This window comes from Cebus imitator, unplaced genomic scaffold (assembly GCF_001604975.1).
Source record: "Cebus imitator isolate Cc_AM_T3 unplaced genomic scaffold, Cebus_imitator-1.0 Scaffold27, whole genome shotgun sequence".
NCBI lineage: Eukaryota > Metazoa > Chordata > Mammalia > Primates > Cebidae > Cebus > Cebus imitator.
In genome coordinates, this window is record NW_016107342.1 from 11956800 (window position 1) to 11984654 (window position 27855).

At 35.2% G+C, this 27855-nt stretch overlaps 1 protein-coding gene across 4 annotated transcripts in view; it reads right to left on the reverse strand.

The window, feature by feature from the left end:
- The window catches only part of ARHGAP15 (Rho GTPase activating protein 15), a 640576-nt gene that overhangs the window by 502155 nt on the left and 110566 nt on the right, over positions 1-27855 (reverse strand). For all 4 annotated transcript variants that reach the window (XM_017523184.2, XM_037736629.1, XM_037736627.1 and 1 more), the window contains exon 6: positions 12701-12790. In XM_017523184.2, the coding sequence (XP_017378673.1) occupies positions 12701-12790 (90 nt within the window). The remainder of the gene's footprint in view (positions 1-12700; positions 12791-27855) is intronic.

A 27855-nucleotide genomic window follows, 5' to 3' on the forward strand; every position in this document is an offset into this window, starting at 1 on the left:
GAGAGTTCTGCTTCTAACAGTGATTAGTAAGTATCATGAACTTAAAGCTAAGACCACTGCATGATAACTATGGATACTCAAGATGTGTACCAGCAAACAACTAAAATAGCTCCTATATTCATGGAGATAACTGACCCTAATTATAATGAGAAAATAAGGTTGTGTATGCACAAGGGAAGAAGGAAGAATGAATCTGGAAGTCAGATGATTCACTGAGATGTCCTGTTGTGCTTCTAGGCCTGGTGAGAGCAGTGAACTGTCAACTACAGTGAACAGGGCATGGCAATGTAAAAAAATCAAACGTTCAGATCCCGCATATATGAAGATTTGATTGACTCCATCAGGTAAACAAAAACGACTAGTTAGCCTTCGTGGCTGAGGATGAGGAAAATCTAGAATGAGTGAAGGTGGTAGATGATAAATATCAAATCTCAAATAAATATCAAATGGCCTCATGGCCCGGTGCGGTGGCTCACACCTGTAATCCCAGCACTTTGGGATGCCGAGGTGGGTGGATCACAAGGTCAGGAGCTCAAGACCAGCCTGACCAAGATGGTGAAACCCTGTCTTTGCTAAAAACACAAAAATTATTCAGGCATGGTGGTAGGTGCTTGTAATCCCAGCTACACAGGAGGCTGAGGCAGGAGAATCACTTGACTCTGGGTGGCAGAGGTTGCAGTGAACTGAGATCATGCCACTGCACTCCAGTCTAGGTGATAGAGTGAGACTTCGACTCAAAACAAACAAACAAAAAACAAATACAGCCTCCTACACAGTTGCGGTGGAGGAATTTAGCTTTTTTTTCTCCCCAACAAAAACTCTTTTATTAGCTCTTTTGTAGAGATTGAGGCCAGTCACCATCTTGAAGACTTGGCAACAGATTAGATTTAATGTGAGATATTAGTAAATTTGAATATTGCAAAGGGTAAATTGCATCAGGTTCTTCCTGTGCCTGGCCTCACATCCTCTTAGCTATGTGGGTGTGACTGCAGCTGCAGCTGGTGCAACAGTTCTTGGTGAACTTCATCTCCTTCGTACTGACTACATCTTGCCTCAGCATGCACGACACATCTTTTACTTTCTGCTGTGGATGTTTTCTGGTTCTGCAGAGTAGGGAACCTGAAAAAGCCTTCTTGACACACCCACCCATGAATAGCCTGAAACTCAAGATCTAAAGATATTATCCCCTCCCAGAGGCAACCAGAAACCAAAGGCTCAGAAGCTAATGAAAAATGTGCTTCATCTTGTCTATCCTTGGGTGGAAAATTTTGACAAGTGTCCTAGCCACCCTGTGACTAACTCAATGATGGGTTCTGCATTGGCTTTTCTTCCTTCCGTTTCACTCCTGCTAGTTCTTAATTGCAATCAAATAAACTGCTTGTACACAATTCCTAGTCTCAAGTTTTGCTTTCATGGGAACCTAGCCTACACCAGAAGGCAAATATAAAAAAACTATTTGCTTAAAAAGACTTGAAACTATATTTCTAAGAAAGAAAAGAGTCAGCCAGGTGCAGTGGTTCATGCCTGTAATCCAAGCACTTTGGGAGGCCAAGGTGGGCAGATCACCTGAAGTCAGGAGTTCAAGACAAGCCTGGCCAACATGGTGAAACCCTGTCTCTACTAAAGCTATTTTAAAAAATTAGCAGGGTGTGGTGGTGGGCGCCTATAATCCTAGCTACAGGAAAGGTGAGGAAGGAGAATTGCTTGAACCCAGGAGACAAAGGCTGCAGTGAGTCAACACAGTGCCAGTGCACTCCACTCCAGCCTGGGTGACAGAGTAAGATGCTGTNAAAAAAAAAAAGAAAAGAAAAAGGGTCATTCCTCCAAGATACAGCTATCACTATCATGAAATTTAGCATAAACAAATACACCATCAAATACCCACTATAAAATGTAACATCCAGCAATTATATGCTAAAGGATTTAAGGTGACATCATTCATTACAGTATATGAATGATCCTCCTGACTAAATGGGAATTTAGTGTTAAGTAGCTGTAAAAGCTGCCAAAGAGCAAATGTTATTGAAACAAACATTAGCAACTTATGACTAAAACCTGGGGCATCCTGACTATAGCTACAAGGTTTACTATCTCTATTATGGAGCCATTAGAAACCACCACAGGATTGTATCCAAGTCTATTAGGAGAATAATTTACTTGAAATTTTATACTTACAGATGAAAGAGACAGGGACATAATCATTATTGATTTTACTTTCTTTGCAAGGTTTTATTGTTGTTGTTGTTCACATCCTCTTCCTAAATGTGGGTAGAATAGAGAACAGAGGAAGGATGGGGAATGGAGCCATTTTCCCAGAGAAGATGAGCAGCGTTCTTCCATAAGCCAAATTACATATTTTGAAGAGGGAATTATTTTAAGTGTTAGAAATAGCTAGTAACAAAGGGAATATCAAGGAGGTATTCAAAGATTGAAAATCTTACCCACAAATTTAAAAATAAAACCCAGAAGTCTTACTTTCAACACAGGCATTTCCACATTTTCTTGTAAAGGATAATATTCATTCAATATACAATTCTCCAGATTTAGTGTAATGGTTCTTTGTTATCTGACTTTTACTAAATCAGAAGGCAGTTTAATGATACACGGAAATATTCACTAGAAACTGAATATTAACTATTAAATACCATCCCTGAGAATTCAGAAGAAAACTTCAGCTTTCCTCCTGGGGCAATTTTAACTCATTATCTCCTATAATCTTCAAAGACTTGTGATCTATATAAATAGCCATTTAAAGGGTCAAGGTTTTCACTACATACAAGGAGAATTTTAACAATTATTAGAAACTTAAAACCGTACTAAAATTGCAGAGATATCCTAATTCTAATTGGTTCTGGTTAAGAATGAGTTAATACTTGAGAATTAACTTGAGAATGCTTGAGATGCTTGAGATGCTTGAGAATCATCAAGACTTCTTAAATTTTAACTATTTTATTTTCAACAAAAAGTGCAATGTGAACTGAATATTTGCCCTTTAATTTGTAAATCCATGAAGAAAGATTACCAGTTTCTGAGTCATTAACAATCTGACCATTTTAATATAACAATTGAATGAATGGGAAAAAAGTTTGAGCTTTATGAAGCTCTATACATTTTCTTTTTTGATATTCTAAATTATATTATTTCTAAAGTCAAATTCAGTGAGTGATAACTTAAAAAAAATTCATGCTTGGATCCAAATGAGGGATTAAAGCATCTCATATATATTCTTATTTAAGCAAAATGGCATATCTTTAGATTCAATAAATCTTTTTAATATTTGGGTACATACTTATTTATTTGCCAACAGAAATGAATGTCGATAAAATTCATCAGTCAACAACAGCCAAGAGTAACTTCCTCAGATAAGCCATGTAAAATACACTTTCACGTTCAGGACAAAAGATATCCAAGTATCTAATTTCCTCTTCTGAATCCTCCAATCCACAACAAGACCGGGAGAAAAGACTGCCATCAGACGAATGACATGTAGGGCCAGAGGATGTCCGCGTTTATATTTTACCACTTAAAGCTCTTCTTTAAATACCTCCCAAGAGCACCCAGTCAAATCAAATCAGAGAAGTCAGTGTTGAAATGCCAAGTAGCCACCAGATGGCAGCAATGCTTTTATGAATAATGCAGCATTCTGTGCAGTCCATCTAAGATTTCCTATGTTAATAATAGAACAATTCTTACTTTAGTTAAAGGACAAATTTGCTCGTAATGAAGCCAGCATTTTTTTTTCCATATTGCTAGTTATATTTTGTGGGGTTCAATTGTTTTCTAGTATTTGCCCCCTCCAAATATTTATTTTCATATGCATTAAACATTAAATTACGGTTGAATTTCATTTTGATACGTGGTAGAAATGCCTGTAGCTTGAAACAAATATTTTCCTTTCTGATGGACAAATAACATCTGTGGTTGTAAATGTTCCAGTATAGCTGTCAAAAGAGAAGGGTTGCACATAATTTTCTGCCACCCTCATCAGTGCATCCTACAAAAATCAAAGAGTATGTTCATAACATCCCTTTCCATGAATTGATTTCAAATCTATCACAGATCTCAAATATCAGAAGCTTGTCTTTTACTTGATCAAGGGCATGGGAATTTAGAAAATGAGGCATTGCTTAAATTCACCTTCAAAAAAACAAACAAACAAAAAACACCAATCATAGTCTTTCTAAGTTTCTTGGGAAGGGAATCATCAGTATTGGTATTCCTTTCTGTTTCTGAGGTGTTTCAGCAATTTGTTAATTTCTCCACTGTAATTTTTTTGGTTTGCACTCCTTCATAGAGAAAGTGAGACTGCTAGAATTTCTCCCAGTACTGGAAATGCAATGTTAGGTAAACTGACGTGCTAAGGTCAAGAATCTAATAGCTCTCTACTAAAAAGAAATGCATGTTAACCCTCCATGTGTGCACGCCTCTTCCTTGGTTAGGTTACCTCGTACCCATTTGTGTTATCCGAAAAGAGTTCATACAGCTTCCTTCCTGATTTCTCCCCAGCACCAGCCATTTCATTTCATTGTTTCACTTGGGCCATCTCTCAACATCCTGTTTTGTTAAGATAAAAGAGCAGCCTCCTCCCCTCTTCAAATACCAAGAATCCTTAACTGCCTTGCAGTGTTTTATATCCTTGCTTTCGAATATTTTTTTCTACTAAATTTTTAGTAGCATGTTTAACTCTTACATTGAAAGATTGTATGCATGGATGCCATAAGTGGCCTTTCCAGTTATGTACGAGTATGGGCATTTTCCTTTCATCTTAAACTTCCTATTTTTTTTTCTGTTCATTTCAAGCCTTTGTTTATGGTTGCTTGCTGTGTCATTTTCTTATATGGCTTTAAACATTGCTCTGAGGTTTCGGCTTTGCCCACCATTGCCCAGATTTTCCTCCTGCTCAGTGGCTTGTGGCATATAAACACTGTGAAATTATATATATATATATATATATATATATATATATATATATATACACACACACACACACACACACACACACACATATATATTATTTTTTTCCTCCTGCTTTCAGATCCAGCCTCATTACCTTATGTTTCTAAAAACTGAATAGCATCATCTATTTATCTGCCAGTGATCCTATGCTATCCAAAAGCACTCAATTTTATTTCACCCTGTGTCATCCTTATGGACAAGCTGTAAAATGTGATACCATTTACTGGCCCTATCTATTATGTACCAGCTTTAGGGATTAAATTATTCCTTTTTCTGGAATAGGCCTGTCTGCTGTAAAAAAAAAAAAAATCATACACAGCATGAAATAAACATGGCTGCTCTCTTTAAAATATATATATACAAATATTGAAACAGATGTGAAAAAGGATCCCTTGGCTTGAATATTGTCTTACTAGATCAATATAATATTTTCTATACTTTATAAATGTGATTAAAATGAGAAGTAGAAAAACAATACACTTGTTAATTCTACTTTGACTCCATAAAATTCCCCAGTAGCAGTGCTTTCTTTTGCCCAAGTTGGAGTCCATCATGTCAAGTCTCAGGTTTGCTCCCCATGTGGCTCAGTTAGCCTCATTCTGGTTTTGGGAATACAGAGAAACTACGCTGTGAGCCACAGGAGCACATGGACGGCACAGAGACCATCATACTAGCTCTACCAAAACATCAAGATACAGAATATGTTCCATGAGAAGAGGGTATTCATGATATGATGTTGGTAAATGAAGAACAGCATTGTGCATTTAGCCTAGTATCAGACTAAAATGCAGAATTTATTCCAACTTCGCAACTCGTATCTTTGAGCTCACATAGCCAGCTACTCAAGGCAATGTGAAGTGAGCTGTCCAGTTGTCTAAGCTCATTAGGTCACATGCACCCAATTCTCATGTTAGAAACAGAAGAAACCAAGTTGACAATTATTTTAATTTATGTTATTTTGGAAGCTCAAAATCTTAGTTCCTTTTGCTAACTGGGGACCAAAATGTACTAATACTACCATTTTCAAACTTTACTGTCATCCAGTTCCATGCTGCTTTGATAGTTCAAAAAGAATGAATACAGTAAGGCAGCATCATGCCCTTTAGTAGTGAAACAATGAAAGTGTGCAAATAAGCATACATCCTTGGTGTCTAAGGCTTTGACTAGTGAGCTTCACAAAGTCACCAGGCAACATAAAGTTTGTATTGTTTTCCTTAACAATATACTTCGTTTATATATCTTAATTCTAGATATCTAGAATATACTTTAAAAAGGTTTATTATTTCTTATAAAATTAAACCTACAAAAAGACAGTGGTTCCCAAGTCACATTATCTGAACCAATAGGCATGTTCTTCATTTGCAGAATGTACTTTCCATCCACATTCTTGTTTGTGTCTCTTTTCATCAGTCAAAGCAAACAAGCTCTTTTGGTCTCATCTAGATTATTATGATCAATTTTATTTCCTGTCCCCAGATCCTATCATTTGCACTCAATTTTTTAATACTCCTGACTTCACATTTCTAAATCAAATCTCTAATTATAAACTTACATGCCTCCCTTTATACAAAATCTGTATAACCCCATTAACAAAAACAAAGCTAAAAATCATACAAATAAAATATCTCTTTCTTTTCAATCAGAAAAAACAGTATTGTACTGATACCTCAGTAGGGGAATAATAAGTGGCACTATTGTACCTCGCTTACTTGGGGCATAGTTGCTACTCGTGTCTCTAAGTTACCTTTTGCAAGTTTCTATTAACAGCTTGGTAGGGTTTTCAAGGTGATATGTTTTTTTTAAAAAAGTGTTAATTTGAATATGTCATTGATTAACTTATATTGATTGGATTTTACGTTAATGACACTGTAAGAATAGAACATTAAAAGTAATTTAAGTTTAAGGATCTATATTCTGAGTTACACAAAGAATGAAAAGATTTTCACATGGTGTATTAAATATCCATCTATTAAGTTCAGATGGCAGCAGAAAGACCAGAAGTAGAGCAGAAATTCTGAGTTGCATTTCACAGATATTTACTTCCCTCAACCCGATTCTTCCAAAATCCATATCTGGAATTTCCCTCAAAACATTGTGAGATAATGTGGTTAGTAGATGAATAATGAAAGCCTGCTGTATTTATATTAAAATCACTCCTTTGTAATTGCTTTCAAACACACAACATACAGGATTGCTTCATTTTAGCATTAACACAAATGAGCAGGTGAGATAAGGACTGTCATCTCATATTTCCTTGGTGTGACAACCTTGGAGGAGGGATCCTGCCCTGTGTTCTACATAAAGTTACAACTGACATAGTGCAAACTGGAACACACGTCCCAAGACTCACAGGTTCTCTCCACTGCACCTTCTGAATGTTGGATGAATATCTAAAAGGTAGAGAAAATTGACTGGGGACAAGTTGTAGAGGAAAAAACAACTGTATTCGACATTAATGCTTCTCTTACTCTGGTTTATTTTTAATGTCGCATCTTTTAAGATACTTTGAGTAATTCTCTAAAGTGAAACCAGCTTTACTGGAAATCTAATGCATGTATGAATGTGAAGAATTATCCTTTTGCATTTTGTCTAACTACAAGCACTGAAAAGTGAAAGAGAAAATTCATAAAAGCTCAGATTTATTTTAAACCACCACTTGCAACACAAGGAAATGGATAAAAGCAAAATACCAGTAGTTTTTTTCTTTTGGCTTAAAATTATGTTTTTAAAGATGTTATTAAATTATCTTCACATTAATAAACTTAAGTAGTACTTAAACATTTTAAGCTAAGACATATTCAGATTAGAAAGATCAAATTATGTTTAAACGTAATGTATATCCATGGAGAATATTACATAAAAATATTTAATACACATTATAGTCAGAAGACTCCATCCAAAGTCAGAAAAGTAATATAAATAATGACAAATCTATTTTGAGGTTTACTTTCAGGGATAGAATCTGTCTCCTGAGATCTATTTTTTAATTTATTGAAAAAGAATCTCAAATCCAGGAAATATAACCATGATATTTGTTGAGGTTATAAATTGGTGGGGGTTGTGGGGAGGAAAACAGACTTTCATCTTCTTAAGTTATTTAATTTTTTCTGCCTTTCAAGCAGCAAGCAGGCAACTGATATATTCCTAATCAGCCATGATATATTTATTGGTAGAATTACCTTACTGAAAGCATGTAATCTATAGACGAGCCCAACGTATGGTTTTAAAACTTTATTTTAAAGGAAACTCAGGAAAACTGAAGCCTAGTCACTTCTGGCTCTGAGAAAAAATAAATTTTTCGAGTAAAAATGATTTATTTATTTTAAATAAATAATGCTGTCTTATAATTTGTAATGAAAAAGACCCAGGAAACAGATAGTTATCTTAATCTTTACTCCCTATTTACATCCTAGAAAGTTTGGAGTTAGAAGGCCTATACTGTGGATACAATTCCCTAAAATTTTTTTTTGACAAAAGTGAATTTGTTTTGTTTCCCTAAAGGAATGCAACTCTAGCCTTAGTAGTAACAACTTATTCAGCTAAAAAGTGTTCAGTTTTCTGGTTTAATATGTAGAAGGCAGTATGGGATATAGTTTGTGTCTATATACTTTCTCTGGGGAAACAAAATTAATTTGGATGACGGAATATTTAAGTAAAGAATATTTGAGTACTAAAATTAATAACATGTAAATAATTATAGTACTTTGGGACTCTCATATATTTAATAAAGGGGTATCTCCTTGGAGGTTGGGGAAGTTTTTAGAGATGTCTCAGCTGTCTATTTTATAGCCATGCCATGAACTTCCTTTCCCTAGACTTTCCAAAATACTCAGAAAGGTTTGTGTTCAAAGGAAAAAACAAAACCTAAGTGAAAAATTCCCTTCAACTCTGAAATAAGATATTAACAGTTAAAAAAAAAAAAAACTTGTATTTTGCAGTCATTTTCTCAGTTGAACTTCCTGTTGAAAGACTGTAACTGCCTAATGTGCCCAGCCAGGAAACAGAAGGTGACAGTAGCCCCGTTTGTGTTACGGAGGCTGCCTGACACTGCTGCCATCCTTGAACATGGTTTTATTTAGTTATTACAGCTATCTCTCTGTAAATGACATTTAGGATTATTTAAGATTATGTTGTAATCCTTTTAATCCTTAGTGCTTTAAATTTCAGGCTAAACACCAAAGAGCAAACTAGCACTTAGCAGGAATGTTTAAAACATGTGGTTTGAACATAAATCTTTTTATTCACTCTATCCCTGATGAAGACCTAGTGTTGCTCTTAACTACGAAGACTCGTACCCAGCTCATTATAGCTGAGTTGCTAAATGTTTCCCAAACTACATCAAACTTGTGATAGTCCTTGACAATGATCATAAATGCAGAGTTAAACAAAAGTTAGCAGCAATGGACATTTACTACTTTAACTGAGAATTTCTTTGATCTTTTATAAATGTGTAGTGTCTTTCTGTGTGTGTGTGTGTGTGTGTGTGTGTCTGTGTGTGTTGTGTGTGTAAGTGCTCACTCTATTTTCTAAGGTCAAACTATTAGGTTATGTATACATGGGTACATTATATATACATATGTATATAAGTCTATATATATTTTATACATATACATATTTTATATGAATTATAACATCTAATATATATTTTATTATAGAAGTTAATTCTTTTATTATTTATTGTTCTGAAGTACCAATTAGGCCAAAAAATGTGCTGTTATAAAATATTCAGATATTCTTAAACTTAGCAAGTGAGCATCATTCTGATTTACTCAAAGTTGTTGAATACCAAAACTTAATAATTAATGCTGTCATTGTTATGTTTCCACATACCAATTAAATAACATTGAATCCACGTCAATAGTTTGATATGATTTCAACTAGGAAGGAAATTTGGCTTTTAATAGAAAGAGAAAACAACTCAAACATCCAAACAGCATATATGAACAAATGAAATAAATGAAATCTGTCCATTTTTGGTTGTCAAAAATGTGTGCTTCTGAGACTTGCAAGCATCTCTCAGGAACACACAGTTTTTTGTTTGTTTTCCTATTCATTTTAAGTTCAACTTCTCTGCAGACATTGTAATTATGTGGCATATAATTGCTAATCCATCAAACTTTTAAAAGACAGATTTCAAATTTTAAAATTATTTCTAATTTTGCTCTTTGATTTTTCTTGAACCAAAAATCTCAATAGTCATTTGCTATCTGTAATCTATAATTCATAGACTGAGATTGAACACCAAGCCTAATTCAAACTTGGAATTCTAAAGCTATTTCCAATGTAGCACATCAACTGAAATTATGATGGTCTTTTTCAGTCAGGAAGAAACACTTCATTATTCTGTAGGTAATGAAACCATTGCACACACACTCACACATGCATACTCCAAGTACAACAATGCCTTAATACCATGTTTTTGAGACATAATCATGTTTATTCTGATCATTTGAGAGTTAGACCAGCTAATGTATCTAATCAAATATTGATGCAAGTCATCTAGATTTAGCTCTCTGGCAAATCCTTCCCGATGCTTTTTCGTTAACAGAACTATAAAAGCTATTTATATTGTTCCTCTCGAAAGGCTTACTCTCATAGTCTCTATCTATGGATACGTATTAGTAAATTTTACCAAAACTCATGCATTTAGGTGATGAAAAGATTTCAGCACCACAGGGAAACCAAGGGATTCACTCAAAACGAATGAAACAGAACATGAAACTTGAATCTTTTCTTTCACTTTGTTATTCACAGTATCCTTATAATTACCTCTTGTTTCTCTAAAAGTACAAGATTAAAAAAAAAAAGTGTCTGTAAGAACACTGAGACCCCGTGAACTGTTCGATTACATTATCAACAAAACTAGCTGGCAAGATTTTTACCTCCAGAAAGCGACAAAAAACGAGAATAGTTTTTAATATCTTTGAAGGACCTACATTCAGAAATATAAAAGTCAACTAGAAAATTGCAATAGGAGGTGGTTAGTCATATCCTGAAAAGATCAGGATGATACTATCAATATAGGTGGCTGAAATGTAGATCTATGCATGTTCATATTTATGCAAAAATATACATAATTTTTTCATCAATATTTTTAGCCCTGTATGCATCATATATAGTTGAATGTCATCCTTATTTGTGAACTCATTTAACTCTTCGTAAGGTTATCAGAAGAAACTGAAAAAGGCTGGCTTAGCCCATCTCCAAAGGGTTGATATAGTCCAAGAATAATGTTTGTGACAAATTTCGGCGTCTTTTACAGCTTTGGAGATTAGGATGCTAAATTTGCAGTACATAATGAGGCTTTACCACTGAGCTTATGTGGTCTAGTACAGAGCTTTCTTATGTGGTCATCTAGGTTGTCAAAAAGCTAGGATTTTAACCTCTAAATTTCGTTATTTATGGCAGAATACTATGAGTAAGAAATTGGGGAAAAGGGGAAGTCACTGATCTATAGTTCCTCCCTTTAAAATAAAGTTTATTTCCTCTTCTTGATTCTATAAAGCCATATTTAGGTCACTTTCAGCTTTAGAGCATTGATTTCAGGCCAAGCGTGTTTAGTGTTCTTCTGTCTTTTCTCTCTCCCTTTTATTTCCTTCTTTTCTACATTTTATTTTTAATTGATGAATAATAATTGTATATATTCTCTCACATTCTTTTTTGATAAAAAAAATCTCTATACCTAAATAGAATAAAACTAGAAAAGTAATTTATTCCAGAATGTGTTAAAATATTTGTTTTATTTTGGTAATCCAAATGGATCCAAATTATTTGGATATATCTCAATAACATCTGGAAAATACAAACCAAACTAGAAACCAGCTCCTTCCCCTCAGTGAGAGTGTAGGTTGGAAGTGTCACCTACCTATGCTTTTATAGGACCCAATATTAATTTCAACAAAGCACTTAAGAACAAAAGAATTGACTTGTATTCAAGGGCCAACATGCTCTTAAAAGACATTTAAAAAGTAATTATAATAAATTATAAAAACAATAAATAATTTTCTACTAAATTATGTAAATTCTAAAATATACCTATAAAATTATTAGTTATTTCAGAAATATAAAATTAAATAAAATTTCATATAAAATAGAACAAAAATAAAACTCTATAATTTAAAATTATTAATTGCCAATGATTTTGGAAACGTCATGTGTGAAATTACATTTTCCAGTTTTATCCCTTTCAAGCATTTCATCTGGTTGTTTCCATTCAATAGAATATGATTATAAGTATTAATCAAGTTTTCTTCAAAAAACTAAGTTATGCAATATGAAAGAATCTATTTTTTATAGTTGCTCAGCCCTCTCCATTCCCGTAAGTTACACTTGTAAATGTAATTAATGGCTGGAAGGCAAGAGTGTCACGGATGTAAATAGCTTATACTTGGTGTATCTTAGTTTGTGTGCATCTGAATATTCTAGATCAAATCTATTTAAGTCAAGCATTCTACATTTGAACCCCAGACATCTATCACATACACTGCAAACTTCAATAACTTTTGCGTGTTTACATTAATCAACATGCAACATATATTTTGTATTTAGATAGCAACCAGTCTCCAGGAAAAAACGCAACAAAACAAAGATTCAACTGGGAAGAGGAGTCGCCTTTCATAACGACCTTCAGACAACTAGTTCACGTATATGAGCACATCACAAGAAGGTAGTCTTATTTTAGTTACCCAAGAGAGCTCAGATTTAGAGAGAATAGGAATAAATTGAATATATGTAACATTCTTACCTGAAAGACGTTCTTTCTACTCGATTTTTCCTTGGCCCATTCAATGTGTGCACCACACAAATCCACACTTTCTGGTTTGTGCCCAGTTTTCTGTAAACACAAAAAAGAAAGAATAAAAGGATGCAACGCTGGAAAGGGATGTCAGAGAAATAGGAGTTTATTGAGTTAGCAGCTAGGCATATTTATGATATAATGCCTTTTTTGTGTTCTCCAAGGGAAACCTAATTTGTAGGAATTTTCATTTAGGATCTAATATTTTTAAATGTCTAAAATTAGAGACCTGTTTTTAAAATTATTAACTGTAGACTATAGGAAAAATATCTAGAATACTAATATTTTGAGATGATATTCTTTAGTAATTCTAATAAAATTTTAAAATACGCTATTCAGTAATATGAAATATTGCTATTCAATGGTTAAAGTAACATAAAAGCATGTTAAGTTATATTACTTTTAGAACTGTAAAAGAAAATGATAAATTGTAGTACAACACAAAAAACTGTTAGAGTTTTAGCTTTGTGACTTTAGTAAAGTTGCTTAGAAACTGGCTACATCATCTGGAAAACTGAGCAGGTGGATTAATTAATCTCAAAGTCCCCTTGCAGGTTTCTGTTTCATATGTTAGCAAATTCTATACAGATTTATTAAGTGTCAACTATGCCTTTTAGAAATTCACTTTTCAGACTTTAAGACTATACCCATAAGTATAATTTTATTTAGTAAATTTAACTTAGACCAAATAGATTACAATGCATGCTTTCTATTACACAATTGCAATGTACTACTTAAAAGTTTTATTTCAATAATTCACAATATTCAATAGGAATATCACCCACATTTGTCTTTTCACTTGATTCAAGTTAATCATGCATTACATTTGCATCCCTCCAATTATTTTTTAAAAAGTTTGCCAGACTGGGGAATTTCTTTACTACTTTTTCGAGCAGTTTCTCCATAGATAAATTCTCTGTTTCTCTGTAGATACATTCCATACTTTTTTCAAGTCATTGTCCATAAAATACTTTATAATATTTTTAGACAATGTTCTTAACATTATGAACATTAGGATAAAACAGGAAATCACAAAACAATGGTAAATATATTTTTAAAACTTAATCTGCCCACATTTATTGTCTCTTAGCCATTATATCCAATTCTATTAGTTTAACAGAAATAGACTACTTTTCAGAAGGCAGAAATTTGTTTTATTATGGTAAATAATGCAATTTTTTTGGAAACTCAATAATTTGTTTGAAACATTGTATAACTTTCCTGCAGGATAAACTCAGCTGGCAGGATAGAATTTGATAACATATTTACCTTTTCTGTTGTTATTTAGGTGTAACCTCATGAGAAACCCATTAAGATGAGCCATGCCCCTTAAAGAGATTTTGATCAGTGAAAAGTTTTTATTGGTTCACCCACACTCTGCCACTCAGGTGATCACTATTATGAAAGATTTCAAAGCGTAATAGTGATATTCTTTGTCAAGTGATTTGTGATGTAGAAAAACTAACAACATGCTTCTTCTTACAGATTTAATTAAATTAAGGGATACTCAGAGCCAAGAAAAATAATCATTAAGAGTATGTAACAAAATGGCTTCTTTTTCCCATATAATCCAGTGTGTGGCGGGGTGGGGAACGTATAATTATCTTATTTAAGAAGTACTATTTATGTTCCAGGAATTTACCTAAGTACTTTAAAATTATTATTAATAATTCATTTATTGTATGACTTCTGTATTATAGGGAGTTTGTGGGTGATTATACAGAAGTCTAAGGCTAATATGAGGAAGATTCAGTATCTTCCTTTCCTGTGGAGTTCTAGGGCCCAGCACAGTGGCTAACACACTGACACAAAGTAAGTGTGCAATCAATGGTAACCAAATAATTTTGTGAAATCTCACATTCACAACAGTATGAGGTAGGCATCACTAAGTTACAGGTAAGAAAACCTGCCAGAATGGTTAGGTAGATTTTGTCAAGGTTATCTAGCTAGAAAAGGAGGGGCCAGGATTTAAATGCAAGCAGCATCACTCCAGAGACTGTTCTTAACCATTATGCAGCCCTTGAAAACTGCATATGCACTGTGATCATATGCTAAAACATGTAAGAATTTGGGAAAAGCTAGGGCTTTCTCACTAGACTCCAGAATAGACATATTCATCTTGTTTTTGTCCTTCTCTGTTAAACCTGATCTTGCCTTAGGTCCTTCACACCACCTGTTTACCTGGAATACCTCCCAATCTTCACACGTCTGGCTCCTTCTTATCCTTCAGTTCCCAGTTATAAATGTCACCTTGTCAGAGGTCTTCTTTGACTGTCTTATATAAAAGAGCTATACTCCAGTACTCCTGGTTACTCTCCATCCCACTACTTGTTTTAATTTCACTGCAGCCCTCCTCCTAACTGAAATTAACATATATATTTTTATATGCTGACTGTCTGTGTTTCCCCCACTAGAATTAAGCTCCCTGAGCTAGGGCCTTGTTTGCCTTTTCCTCTACTGTTTTTCCCAATGTATGGAACAGTGCCTGGCACATAGTTGTTGTTCAATGAATATTTGCTGAATTCATGAATGAAGGAAAAATACCAAAATGCAACTAGCTTTTGTGCTTTGGAAGGAAGATTTTAGTGTCTTAAAATTCCCAATTTAAAGCAATTAAGATTTGTATTTTTTTTAATGGTTAAGCCGTCTTTGGTTTGTAATTTGGAAAATGACAAACAGTTTAATGATTCACAGAATCATTCAGTTAACATTTATTGCACACCTACTATGTGTCAATGTGTTACACACTGTGCTCAGCTCTGAAACTCCAGGTTTAAGGGAGATACTGACTCTTCCTCGAAGAATATCATATTAGCCTTAAATTTCTGTGTGATCACCTACAAACTCCATATGCTATAGGAAGCCTGTGGGTAAATGCAGTCTAAGCTTTTACAGTTTTTTCATCAGTTTAAGCTTTTACAGTTTTCTAGCTTTGTCAATTTCAAAATGTTCTTATCAGCATCTGTAGTGCTGAATCCTTTTTAACCTCAAATAGGGTTGAGGTTCAAGAGACCAAAGAAGAGACCCAGAGCTAACAAAAAAGATATGGGGTTTTACTAGGGGTTTACATACCCGGGAAAGAGGCCAGTGGTGCCAGGCTGGACAGGAGAACCACTTCATGTACAAGAATGGTCCAGGAGCAGTGGGCTAGACAATATAACTACACGGCCCAGTGGTGGAGGACTGGGCAAGAAAACCACAACCTCTTGCTAACAGCATGCAGTTTATGTAGCATTTTCACTTAACAACCCCCCTCCTTAAGGACCTCCACCTGGCGACCTTCATCCAACCCAAAACTCATTCTCCTGTGTGGTCTGTGTTCCATGAGACTGGATGAGGGCTCAGATGTTCCTCATGGACTCCAGGTTAGCTGCTCCTGGATTCCCTAGCTTGAAACACACACTCAGGTGTGCCTGCCATACAGGGTAATTCCAAAGGGATTATTAAGCTATTGCTATCAGGTGTGTTTACCCTAGAGCATCCTAAGGCAAATCCCACAGCACCTAGCATGAGTTTATCACGCTCCAACCCCTGTCTGTGGCTATCTTCTCCGTGACCTGGCCCTGTCTCTCCCACTCCTCAGAATCTCACTCCTTCACCTCGTCTCCACTTCAGTGATTTTCATTCTGCTGCTCATCTAACAGATTCCACTTCTGCAGTTTTTCTTACCCCCACCCTGTTATGTGTGTTTCTGATGCTATTAAAATCATCGACCTTTGTGCAATCTCCCAGTCTCTGAATTCCTTCCTGGTTTCATTTCTTTCAAGGCCAGGCCTACATTTCTGATTCCACAGTCACTTCAACCACAAACTCCATCTGCCCACTCATCCAAGGATATCACTCTCATCTGCTTGCCCCTCCAAAACCTTCCCACATCCCCGAATACTGGAGAAATAACTTTTGACTACTTAGAGTAGCAATACTACAAATAATAGCTACCTTCTTCAGCTGGGCCTTTGACTCTGCTTACCAAACTTTATGTGTTCCCAGTCACTTTCTCTTCCTTCTCCTGACACTGCTCTCTTACACGCTTCAATCCTTATAAGTCTGCGCCACGAAATGGTTTGTTCCTACTTCATGGAGATCACAACCTTTGTGCTAGAATAGTCACAACTCTTCCCACTTTCATACTTAGTCTGCGTAATCCAAATAAGGGAATATAAAGTTTAATGATAGCTACCTCTATTGCATTCTGTAAGCTTCATATTGATTTCTCACTCACTTCTTACAACAATTTTGTGAAAATATTACCATAGATTTCAACTTACACACGAAGAAACCCAAACAAGAGCGGCCAAGTGCCTGACATAAGGTCATGTACTTAGAAAGTGCCTGAGCTGAGATATGAACTTACTTTTATTGGATTCCAAGTCCCAAGTTATTGATCACAATGGAATCCAGGGCCCGCCTTCCACACTCATCTTTCCTCCTACTAGTTCACATAAAATTTAATGCCTTTTTTGGGTCTAAGAATAAGAATTTACATTTTCTAATTTTTTTCCTTGTGTCATGATTTTCCACTTTGTCTCCCAGCCCCAGAATTCTGGGGCTGTGACTGGCCCATCTGTTTAATAAACTCCCATGCCTTGGCAGGACCATGGCTTCTATCAGTGTCAAAATTACCTGGCCTGTCAGTGCCATAAAGCACAGAAAGGACTCGCAATGCAGGTCCTGCTTTGCCTCAGAGGAAGAGATATTCCTTCTGCCCAAGGCTTATTTCTCTCTAGTTCCTAATTTCATCCAGTCTTGTCCCTGATTTCCTGAATTGTCCAGGAAGAAGAATTTCACATTTCCTTCTACTTTCTGCCTCTTAAATAGATTACATCCTTCAGCCTCTAACCATGTTCATCACTCCTGTTAAAAAAAAAAAAAAGAAGAAGAATAAAAGCAAGCATCAACTCCACATCCTCACTTTTTCTCATTCTCACTTATTTCCTTTCCATTATTGCCAGATTTGTCCTTCTCGATTCATGTTCTCTGTTTGCTCAGACTCCCTTCTCTAACACTGTAGTCTGACGTTTACTTCCTTCCCTGACTTTTCTAAAATATCTTAACCATGAAGTTCAGCAAAAACAATCTGATGCCTTGTTCCCCACCTGCATTATGACTTGAATTCTGTACTCCTAGATTCTTTTGGCCCTTCTCCTTAGAGCCCTCTTATTTCTTGGCCATGGAAGCATTTTTTTCCCCAAATTCTTCACCTTTTATAATCTTCATTTTCAGTTTCTTCCACTGACTCCTCTTCCTCTTCCTACTTTCTAAATGTTGGTAACCCAGGTTTAGCATTCTAGGCCCTCATCATTTCTCCTCACTCATGTGCTTCCTGTGGGTTTTGGTCTTGCTCCTAGTCTTGCCCCATCACTGCCATATGTTGACTCCTTGATGCATGCCTCTGGCCCCAGCTCCCTCTGATGTGCCAGAATTATATTTTCTACACTACCGTGAGAGGGTATCACAGACATCTCAGTGAAATCATTATCTTCTTCTCCCTCCCGCCTCCTTTTCTCTATTGTTTGTCTTGCTTAATAATCCCTTCACTTACTTCACCTGAAAAATTCTTAACTCCCTCCTTCCTTTCGCCATCCATAACCAAAAGGCACAAAGTCTTGAATTCCAGAATTAGCTCTGTTTTCTCCATCTCATAATCCTAACCTGAGTAGAGTTCTTATTTTCTCTTACCAGAATTCTTCTACCTCTTGCCTCTGTGGCCAGTCAAAAGCCCTTGCAGCTCATCCTCTGTTTTTTGACCTTTCTTCCCTCTAAAACACAAACCTCACGTTATTTATTATGGAACATTTATCTACAGGATAGTGTCCAAATCCCTCTGTAGGATATACGAGCTCCTTTCTGTCCTCTTCTAACCATCCCTCTTGGTTCTATGCATTCTCCCATTCTTCTCCATACCAGCTACGCTACGCCGGGGCAGTTTCCAAAACGCAATGTGTTTTTACAATGCCAGACGTTTGGGATTTGAGTATGCATTCATTCTTTTCATCTGAAATACATTTATCTCTCTCTTTAGTCTACCCTGCTTGCTTGCCATCTGCCGTACTCTTGCTCATTTTCATGACACAACTAAAAAAAATTCCATCCACAGGGAGAATTTTCCTCTGCAGGTAGTCACTCCTTCCATCATTTCCGCTACTTTGAAACATACTGTGTTACAACTCTCGTTAGTCACACCTTGCTACTCCTTTTTGATGTGTTTTTTTTCCCCTAGCTATCAAGTCAGAGAAGTGGGTTTGTCTTATGGTTCTTTATTTTTTCAGAATCTAGCAAAGTGGCCCCAAACAAGTGTTAAACGGGTATTTGTGAACTATTGAAATAATTGAGGAACTGGATAGAGAATGACCATGGAAAATATCTGGATTGATTCCAATGCATTAATAGATAAAAATAAATAATACATGTCCGAATGGCAGTTTGCAAAGTGAGAAGTACGAAGGTGGTTATGGAATCATATTTCCAATCTATAACAACTTTAAGTAAGAACTGATCATATGGTACCATCAAAGCTAATAGAGATTTGGGGTGAATTCAAAACTATGACAGAAAAAAACCAAAGTTACTGGGTAATAAGAAATAGATTCACTTTAAGAAGAGAAAACTAGGATAAGTAGCTGAAGGACTGTGTAAAAATGGTCCTCATAACTAGTTTATTTTCACAAAGCTACAGCAGAAAGACCTATGCCTGCATAATAGTTTTAGGGAATAGAGATTATTAGAATTATTAGATTATTAGATTATTAGAATTATTATTATCAGTATTTAAATGTTAAATATTGGAATAAGTAGTTCAGAAAAGTTGTAGAATTTATCTGGAAGACAATCAAGATTTTATTCAAGAAGGCTGAAATTAAAGAATCCTTTAATAGAAAACATGTTTCTGATTTTACAGCTATGAAACACAAGAAAAAGTCTGCTAATGAACTGCATGATGCCAATGGATCATATTGTACATCATTATAAAAATAAACTTAAAAAATTACTAAATATGAATTTAAATCTAAGAATTTACACACCATATCTCTTCTGGGGTAAACTTAAAATAGAAATGACTGATCTTTAAAATATTTAAATAGAATTATTTAAGAGTTACTGTTTTTGGACAATAAAACATAAAAGACTCTTTTTTTTAAAGGAATGTGAAGTCATTCAAAACTGACCCTAGGTCTCTCGCACTTCTGATTTTTATGATTCTCTTAGTCTATCTTCACCATTTCCCAATAATAGCTAACAGAGTATTTTCTCTGTAATATTTTTTTCTCTGACTTAGATTAAACCTGTGGGATTAAGTTTCCCATTTTTCTTTATGGGATATTTGGGGTCCATAGTCTTCTAATGTATATTAAGAAAATAACAAAGGCCAGATGCTCTTTAGCTTGATGACAGCTTCCATGATGAAGATTGGGCACATACATAGGCCACAAATCATTCGGCTGCACAGCCTCATACCCTTATTACTAGATGTGGTTCAAAAAGAGAGACAAAGCTCAGCTTGTATGAAATAGGTTATTAGCGCCATTTTTTATTTTGGATTAATTGCTATTCCAGAATATAGACTTAGATTGTCCTTATCATTTTGAAACATGAAACACAAAATCTGTTTAGAGGAATTAAGTTTTATCACATAACTGATTTTGATTCTGGAAAATTGTTCATGGAGGAGGATAAAATTCATTTATAAATTCTCATTTGGGCAAAATGATTTAGGAAAGAGGGTTGGATGGATACCTGATCTTATTAATGTCTAAAGTATGGCCCCTGTCAACATAAAAGAGGATACTTTGATTATAAGATGTGGGTTTTATGTATATGAATATAAATGATGTTAATAATAACAGAAATTGTTTCTACAGTGAAATTTCTCAGTATATTACATGACCAAATCAAACCACATATTTAGAAAAATAAACCTTTGTTAGTGATTGTGGGCATTAGAATGTTATGCGCTTTTTGTTTGTTTTTGAGGAGAAAGTATTCTAGGCTTTTCAAGAAATGAGCATCCATTGCATTTGTTTCTGAATCAAAATCTTGCTGGAATAAATATAATTGCTTCTACTTAGTTTATTTGGTTCTCAACTGATATAGTTTTACATTTACATTAAAAAGCTAATTTATTTCTGCAAGGTGAATAGCTTGGGCACACTTTTGATGCCTCAGGTGCCTCCTCAGAGTTTCTCCTTAGACTGTCATCCACTCAGTTAACCGCAGCTGTTCCCGTAGATGATCACCCCTGCCTGGGCAATACAGTCCCACCTCTTGAGAATGACCAGTTACTTTCTTGGAATGCCAGACCCTCCCTCCAGGCTGCCAGATTGTAGAAGGACCTTTGACTCCTTCCACCACTTCCTACTTTAGATGAAATGCCACTTTGCAGGGTGTGGAGCCTGGCTTCCTGAGCAGCCTCCCAAGGCTGGGGCAGGGTCCAACTGATGCAGGCAAGTGAAGACTCTGGTCGTGAACTTTAATCAAAAGTTCAGGAAATGGGAAGAAATATGAGAGATAAATTCCCTTTCCTCCTTCTGCTCCCTTCCTCCCACAGATTGCGTTAAGCTTTCACCAGTGTACTTGCAGCTCCTTTTCTCTCTGTCTCTTTGAGGCTCATTGTAGAGAGGAGCCAACATGGTAACACCCCAGAACCACTCCCCATCATTTGTGGTTTGACTTCATTTTCTTCATTCTCTGTGTCCTGGGTTTGTACCTCCCAAATAAAGCCTGGCGCTTAATTCAGGCTTTGTCTACCAAAAAAACAGAATTGAGACAATTGAGGTTACGCTCCCTGTGGCAGAGATGAATCGTTCTCCACCCAAATGTGTGCTGTCCTCCCTCTTCCAGTGCCTTGAGTTGTCCCTGGGAAGCAGCTCACCAGCTGAAGACTTTACTCCCAGCTCCATTTGCATCAGAATGTGGCCAATTACTCATTCTCACCACTGGAATGTGAGCAAAAAGACTTCCAGGCACATGCAGATCTTTCCCACATTCTCTCTTTACCCTTCCCCTCATCTGCCACTACTCTTAACCACTATATTGTATTGCTTCATGTAATAATAACAATAATGATAAATATAAATATAATTTATATTTATATAAATTATAAATTATATTTATATAAATTATAAATTTATATAAAATATAAATATAAATTAAATTTATATAAACATATATTTATAAACATGTTTGCTCCGTGTGAGGCACATTGCATCAATTTTCTCACATATAGTTCTATGAGACAATCGCTCTTATTAATCTCATATTGCAGTTGAGATAGCCAAGAAATATGTAAAAATAAATTTATCATTAGTGTTTGAAAATAAACTAGAGCAGCAAGTAAAATATGAATCTGGGATTCCCAGCCCAGGTGATCTTATTTGAAAGGCCCTGTTTCTACCTAATGTGATATACTGCCCCTCAGAGCATTTCAATTTAGTAGTGAATTTTTTAAGAAAGACTATGCATATACTCCATAAATTTAAAGATGCACTGTGGGGTAAAAGCTCATTTTATCTTAGAGAAATGCAAGCACCAAAACAAATGCATTTCATTGACCAAGATGATAAACCACAGAGAGTCAAGCTTCATAATTAAAATAGTTTTCTGAGAGAGCCTAAGGAGAGGTTTATTGAGGGACAGTAAGCTCTGGTCCATTTATAAAGGATCCTATCAATTTCATGGATTTGTGTGGTTATTAAAAATTATGTAAGATACAGAATTTATTGTAGTTAATGGTCAAAGCTTGAAAAAAATACAATCAGAGAACATGACTTCATTTATAGCAATATCGATCACTTGATTTTTTTCCTTACAAAGTTTACATTAATAAAACACTGGACTTTAATTTCCTTTTTTTCTTCTCTGTATTTCCATCTCTACCCATTATCTTCCAGATTTTGAACTATAACTTGGTTTTTCGAATAATTAAATATATGATGAGGCCATATGATGGCGCAATCTTCAGCTATACTAATAGACTGCATCAGTGTTAGCCGTGCTGATGTGGCAAGAGTACTACAATTATGAGAATTAAATGATTAAACAGAGATTTTAAAATGCCTTCATTAGTCTCAGGTTGATAGATCTTTTGTTTGCTTCTCCATTTTTTCATGATCTTCTTAAGAGGGGGTCTGAATAAGGGCTCAATACTCACTCTACAAAGATGAAATCATTCCATATTCATTTTGCACAGAATACTCAATAATTCATGAATAGCTTTCTGATTGAAACTATTTTCATCTTTTTACTAAATCACATCATTTTCCCTCCATAAATAAGTTCATTTTGTTGTTAAAGTCACACCACAGTGAATGAGCATTAGATATATTAGATTATTTAATTAATGTGTGTGTTCATTACTCATATTGAAAGTAAACAATATTTTTTAAAAGTAAACAAATTTTTATTTATTTTAGTTTTTATTTTTTTTAGAGACAGAGTCTCATTCTATTGCCTAGGCCAAACAGCAGTGATGTAACCATAGCTCACTGTAGCCTCAAACACCTGGGTTCAAGTGATCCTCCTGCTTTAGCAACCCAAGTAGCTGGAATTACAGGTACATGGCCACCGTGTCTGGCTTTTTTTTTTTTTTTTTTTTTTTGACAGTCTCAATCTTTCACCCAGGCTGGAGGGAAGTGATGGGATCTTGGCTCTCTGCAACCACTGCCTCCTGGGTTCAAGTGATTCTCCTGCCTCAGCCTCCTGAGTAGCTCAGATTACAGGTGTAATCTGAGATTACATGCCCTACTAATTTTTGTATTTTTAGTAGAGATGGGGTTTATTCATGTTGGACAGGCTGGTGTCAAACTGCTGACCTCAGGTGATCTGCCTGCCTTGGGGTTCCAAGGTATCGAGATTACAGGCGTGAGCTACCACCCCCAGCCATTTTTTTTAAATCACTTTTTTGTAGAGACGGGATCTCAGTATGTGGCCCAGGCTGAAAACATGTTATTTTAATGAGGCCTTTTATGTTGCCCATTTTGCTTTCAAGTTTATGGCTGAATGAGTGGTTTAGAGGAGTTAGTAGTTCATTAAATGCCTTGGAAAAGTTTTCTGTTATTAAAAGTAAAATTTTTATAAAGTCAAACTCATAGAAGCAGAGAGTAGAATGGTACTTACCAGGGCCTGGGGGGCTTGAGAAAGGGTAGGGGGAGATGTTGGTCAAAGAATACACATTTCTATTAGACAAAAATAGTAAATTCTAGAGATCCATTGTACAGCATGGTAACTATAGTTAATAATAACATACTATATACTTAAAAAATCACTGCATATATTTTTATATACTTAAAAATCACTGCATATATTTTATATATTTCACACACAAAAATGATAAGTATATGAGGTAATGGATATGTTAATAGCTTGATTTAATCATTCCACAATGTATACATGCATCAAAATATCACATCGTATCTTGTAAAAATACAACAATTTTTTTCTTCTTAGGTTCAAAGACACATACGCAGGATGTGCAGGTTTGTTACATAGTTAAATGTGTGCCATGGTGGTTTGCTGCACAGATAGATCATCCCATCACCAAGGTATTAAGCCCAGCATCCATTAGCTATTCTTCCTGATGCTCTCTCTCTCCCCACTGCCCCAATCCAACAGGTCCCAGTATTTGTTGTTCCCCACACTGTCCATGTGTTCTCATCATTCAGCTCCCACTAATAAGTGAGAACATGCAATGTTTATTTTTCTGTTCCTGTGTTATTTTGCTGAGGATAATTACTTCCACTCCATCCATGTACCTGCAAAGGACATGATCTCATTCCTTTTTATAGCTGCATAGTATTCCATGGTCTATATGTGCCACATTTTCTTAATCCAGTGTATCATTAACAGGCATTTAGGTTGATTCCATGTCTTTGCTTTTTGTAAATAGTGCTTCAGTGAACATACATGTGCATGTGTCTTTATAATAGAATGATTTATATTCCTTTGGGTGTGTGCTCAGTAATAGGATTGCAGGGTCAAATGGTATTTCTGCCTCTAAGCCTTTGAGGAATCACCACAGTGTCTTCCACAATGATTAAACTAATTTGCACTATCATTGACAGTGTGAAAGTGTTCCTTTTTCTCTGCCACCTCACCAGCATCTTTCTGGACTTTTTAATAATCGCCTTTCTGACTAGTGGGAAATGGCATCTCATTGTGATTTTGATTTGCATTTATCTAATGATCAGTGATATTGAGCATTTTTTCATATATTTTTTGGCTGCATGTATGTCTTCTTTTGAGAAGTGTCTGTTCAGGTCCTTTGCCCACTTTGTAATGGAGTTGTTTTATTTTACTGGTATATTTAAGTTCCTTGTATGCTCTGGATATTAGACTTTAGTCAGATGAATATATTGCACAATTTTTCTCCCATTCTGAAAGTTGTCTGTTCACTCTGATGTTAGTTGCTTTTGCTTTGCAGAAGCTCTTTAGTTTAATTAAACGTTATTTGTCACGATTTGCTTTTGTTGCAATTGCTTTTAGCATTTTCATCATAAAATCTTTGTCTGTGCCTATGTCCTGAATAGTGTTGCCTAGATTTTCTTCTAAAGATTTATTGTTTATTTCATAAATGGTGCTGGGAGAACTGGCTAACTGTATGCAGAAAATGGAAACTAGGCCCCTACCTTATATCCTACACAAAAATTAACTCAAGATGGGGATTAAAGACTTAAGTGTAAAACCCCAAAATACAATTTTTAACAAGTAAAACTTGCCAGTTGTTGGCTCTGATTAAACATACATATTAGTGCAATGTAAAATGAAAAACATAAGAGTAACAAAACACAGTCCCTTACACAACCAACATATTAGCTTTCTATTGAATATGCTGACTTTAGAACCACACAATTTTAGGGGGAAAATACTCCCTAAAATGTTTACAATGTTTTTGAATTTATATCAAAAGTAACGCTAAATTTTCTGAGCAGTATGTGATGAATATAATGGAAACATTGGCTCTCATCATCCAATTGATGAGAATAAATTCCACCACATCTGATGGTTAGTGGATGTAGATACAAGGGAAGTATCTCAAACCAGAAAGACTTTACACATGCATTTGTTCAAGTAGAGCGTGACAGTGAACAGATATTCTAGAGTCAGATGAAAGCACCAGTAGTTTTGCAACTGGTGCTCACTTAGGTGGTGACACACCTAGTTTCTGGGACAGCATGTTTTTAGTTCTCCTTAGACGAATAGCTCTGCTTATTCTCTTTGCACTAGAACTTCTTTAGAAATGACCATGCTGTTTGGAGGTCAGAGACGTATGAAAATATCAAAATATTTTGTCACTGAAAAGATGTCTTGTGATTTACTAAATGCATTGAGCCAAAATGGTGACAAACAGCCATTTTACAATTTTCTCTGTCATAGTTCAGCCCTTACTGCTCTCATCTGTTTGCATACATTTTTAGAACATGTCTCTCAGTAATTTACCAAGTCCTGCATGTGTTTTTATACACACACACACAAAATTAAGAAAGACTTAATTTTATAGATTTAACATATATATATTCCCTAAAACTCTGAGTCTCTCTTAATTTGAGAATATTTCATATTGGTTACAAAAACTCCACTTTGCCCACTTTGCCTATAGAATGAAATGATCTCATCTCCCAATCCTGTTCAAGGTCTTTCATAAGCCAGCTCCATGCTGACTTTCTAACCAAATTACACTGCTTGCTGTTCCACAATGCTGTTCCTCAGTTTAATTTGAAGCTATCCCTCATTGGTACTACTCCCAGCTAACTAATAGAAGAAACACAAAATAGTCTGGATGAGGACATAATCACTCTAGGCCTCAGGAAACCCCCCAATAAAAAATGTAAAGAACAGTGATTAGTACACAGTACATAGAAGAAGGCAAGAGATCAGTATACATCTGTAAAATAAAAAAAATTAAATAATTTTCCATATTTTACTATTAATTACTCTCTTATTAGTACATAAAATATCTTTTGTCCCTTTTTACATCAAAATCCTATTCAGCGTTCAAAAATGTGCTCAAATGTCCTCCATGAATATATTTTGAATACTATCCAAATGGAAGCAGTCACACACCTCTGAGTTATCATAAAATGAATCCATGTCTCTGTTCAAGCCTTTTTAGAACAACTACCAACACCCATTTTTTTCACTAAAGTCAACCTAAAACCATACTTTGTATTTGTTTCAACCTGGTTCATTTCTTATCTTTCATAACACCTATCATAGTGACATAAACACTTATCGTAATGATTTATACATAAGAGATGCTCAATAATATTTGATATAATGATAGCAAACAATATTTGAACAAAAGGAGAGATAGGTAAGCAGAACATTACTTGCAACAATAGTTTCTCTGGGATAAGACTACCTATAGGTAAATCTATGGTTCCACAGCATGTTGTCTAATATTTTTGTGATACTTTAGTCATGGTTTTATTATAATAAACCTATATATAATTATGTCTCCTTTACCATATTGTGAGTACTGTGAGAGCAGGGATCACATATGATTCATTCGAATATTTCTGTTGCCCCTAAGGTAAAAACGAAACAACAACAACAAAAAACAAAATTATGTGACACCTGGAAGGAATTGTTAACTCTTGGTAGAATAAATGAATAGATGCTCTAAATTGCAGAGCTTCTTCTCTATGATGCAATCCATCAAATGTTTTTTTTTTTAACCAAAAATGCAGATTTGCCAAATCCCATGTGTATGTCAGGTGCCTCCCAAACATATCAAGCAGAAGCTCTAAAATCACAAAATCACTAAGTATAGTAGGTACCTAGGAGTCAAGCTGCAAATGAAGTGCTAGAGTCAACTGAAATACTTCACTGATAGTAGAATAGAAAAGTGTGTCTGAAAATTACAAGGGCTGTGAGTCAAGGCCTGAGAAGATTAATCAAACAAACAACTCCTGTTTCTCTAGTACTTCTTTAGCACCAGATGAAACAAACCTTAATGTGGGTGCTTTTGAGGAAAAATGTGGGTGCTTTTTTGACACAAAAGTTTTCGCTTCTGTAGTAAATGAGATGAAGATCCTTGAAGAATGAGCATCATCTCATGCTTTGGCCCTACGATAGACTTGGCTTTTTTTTTTTTTTTTTTTTTTTTTTTT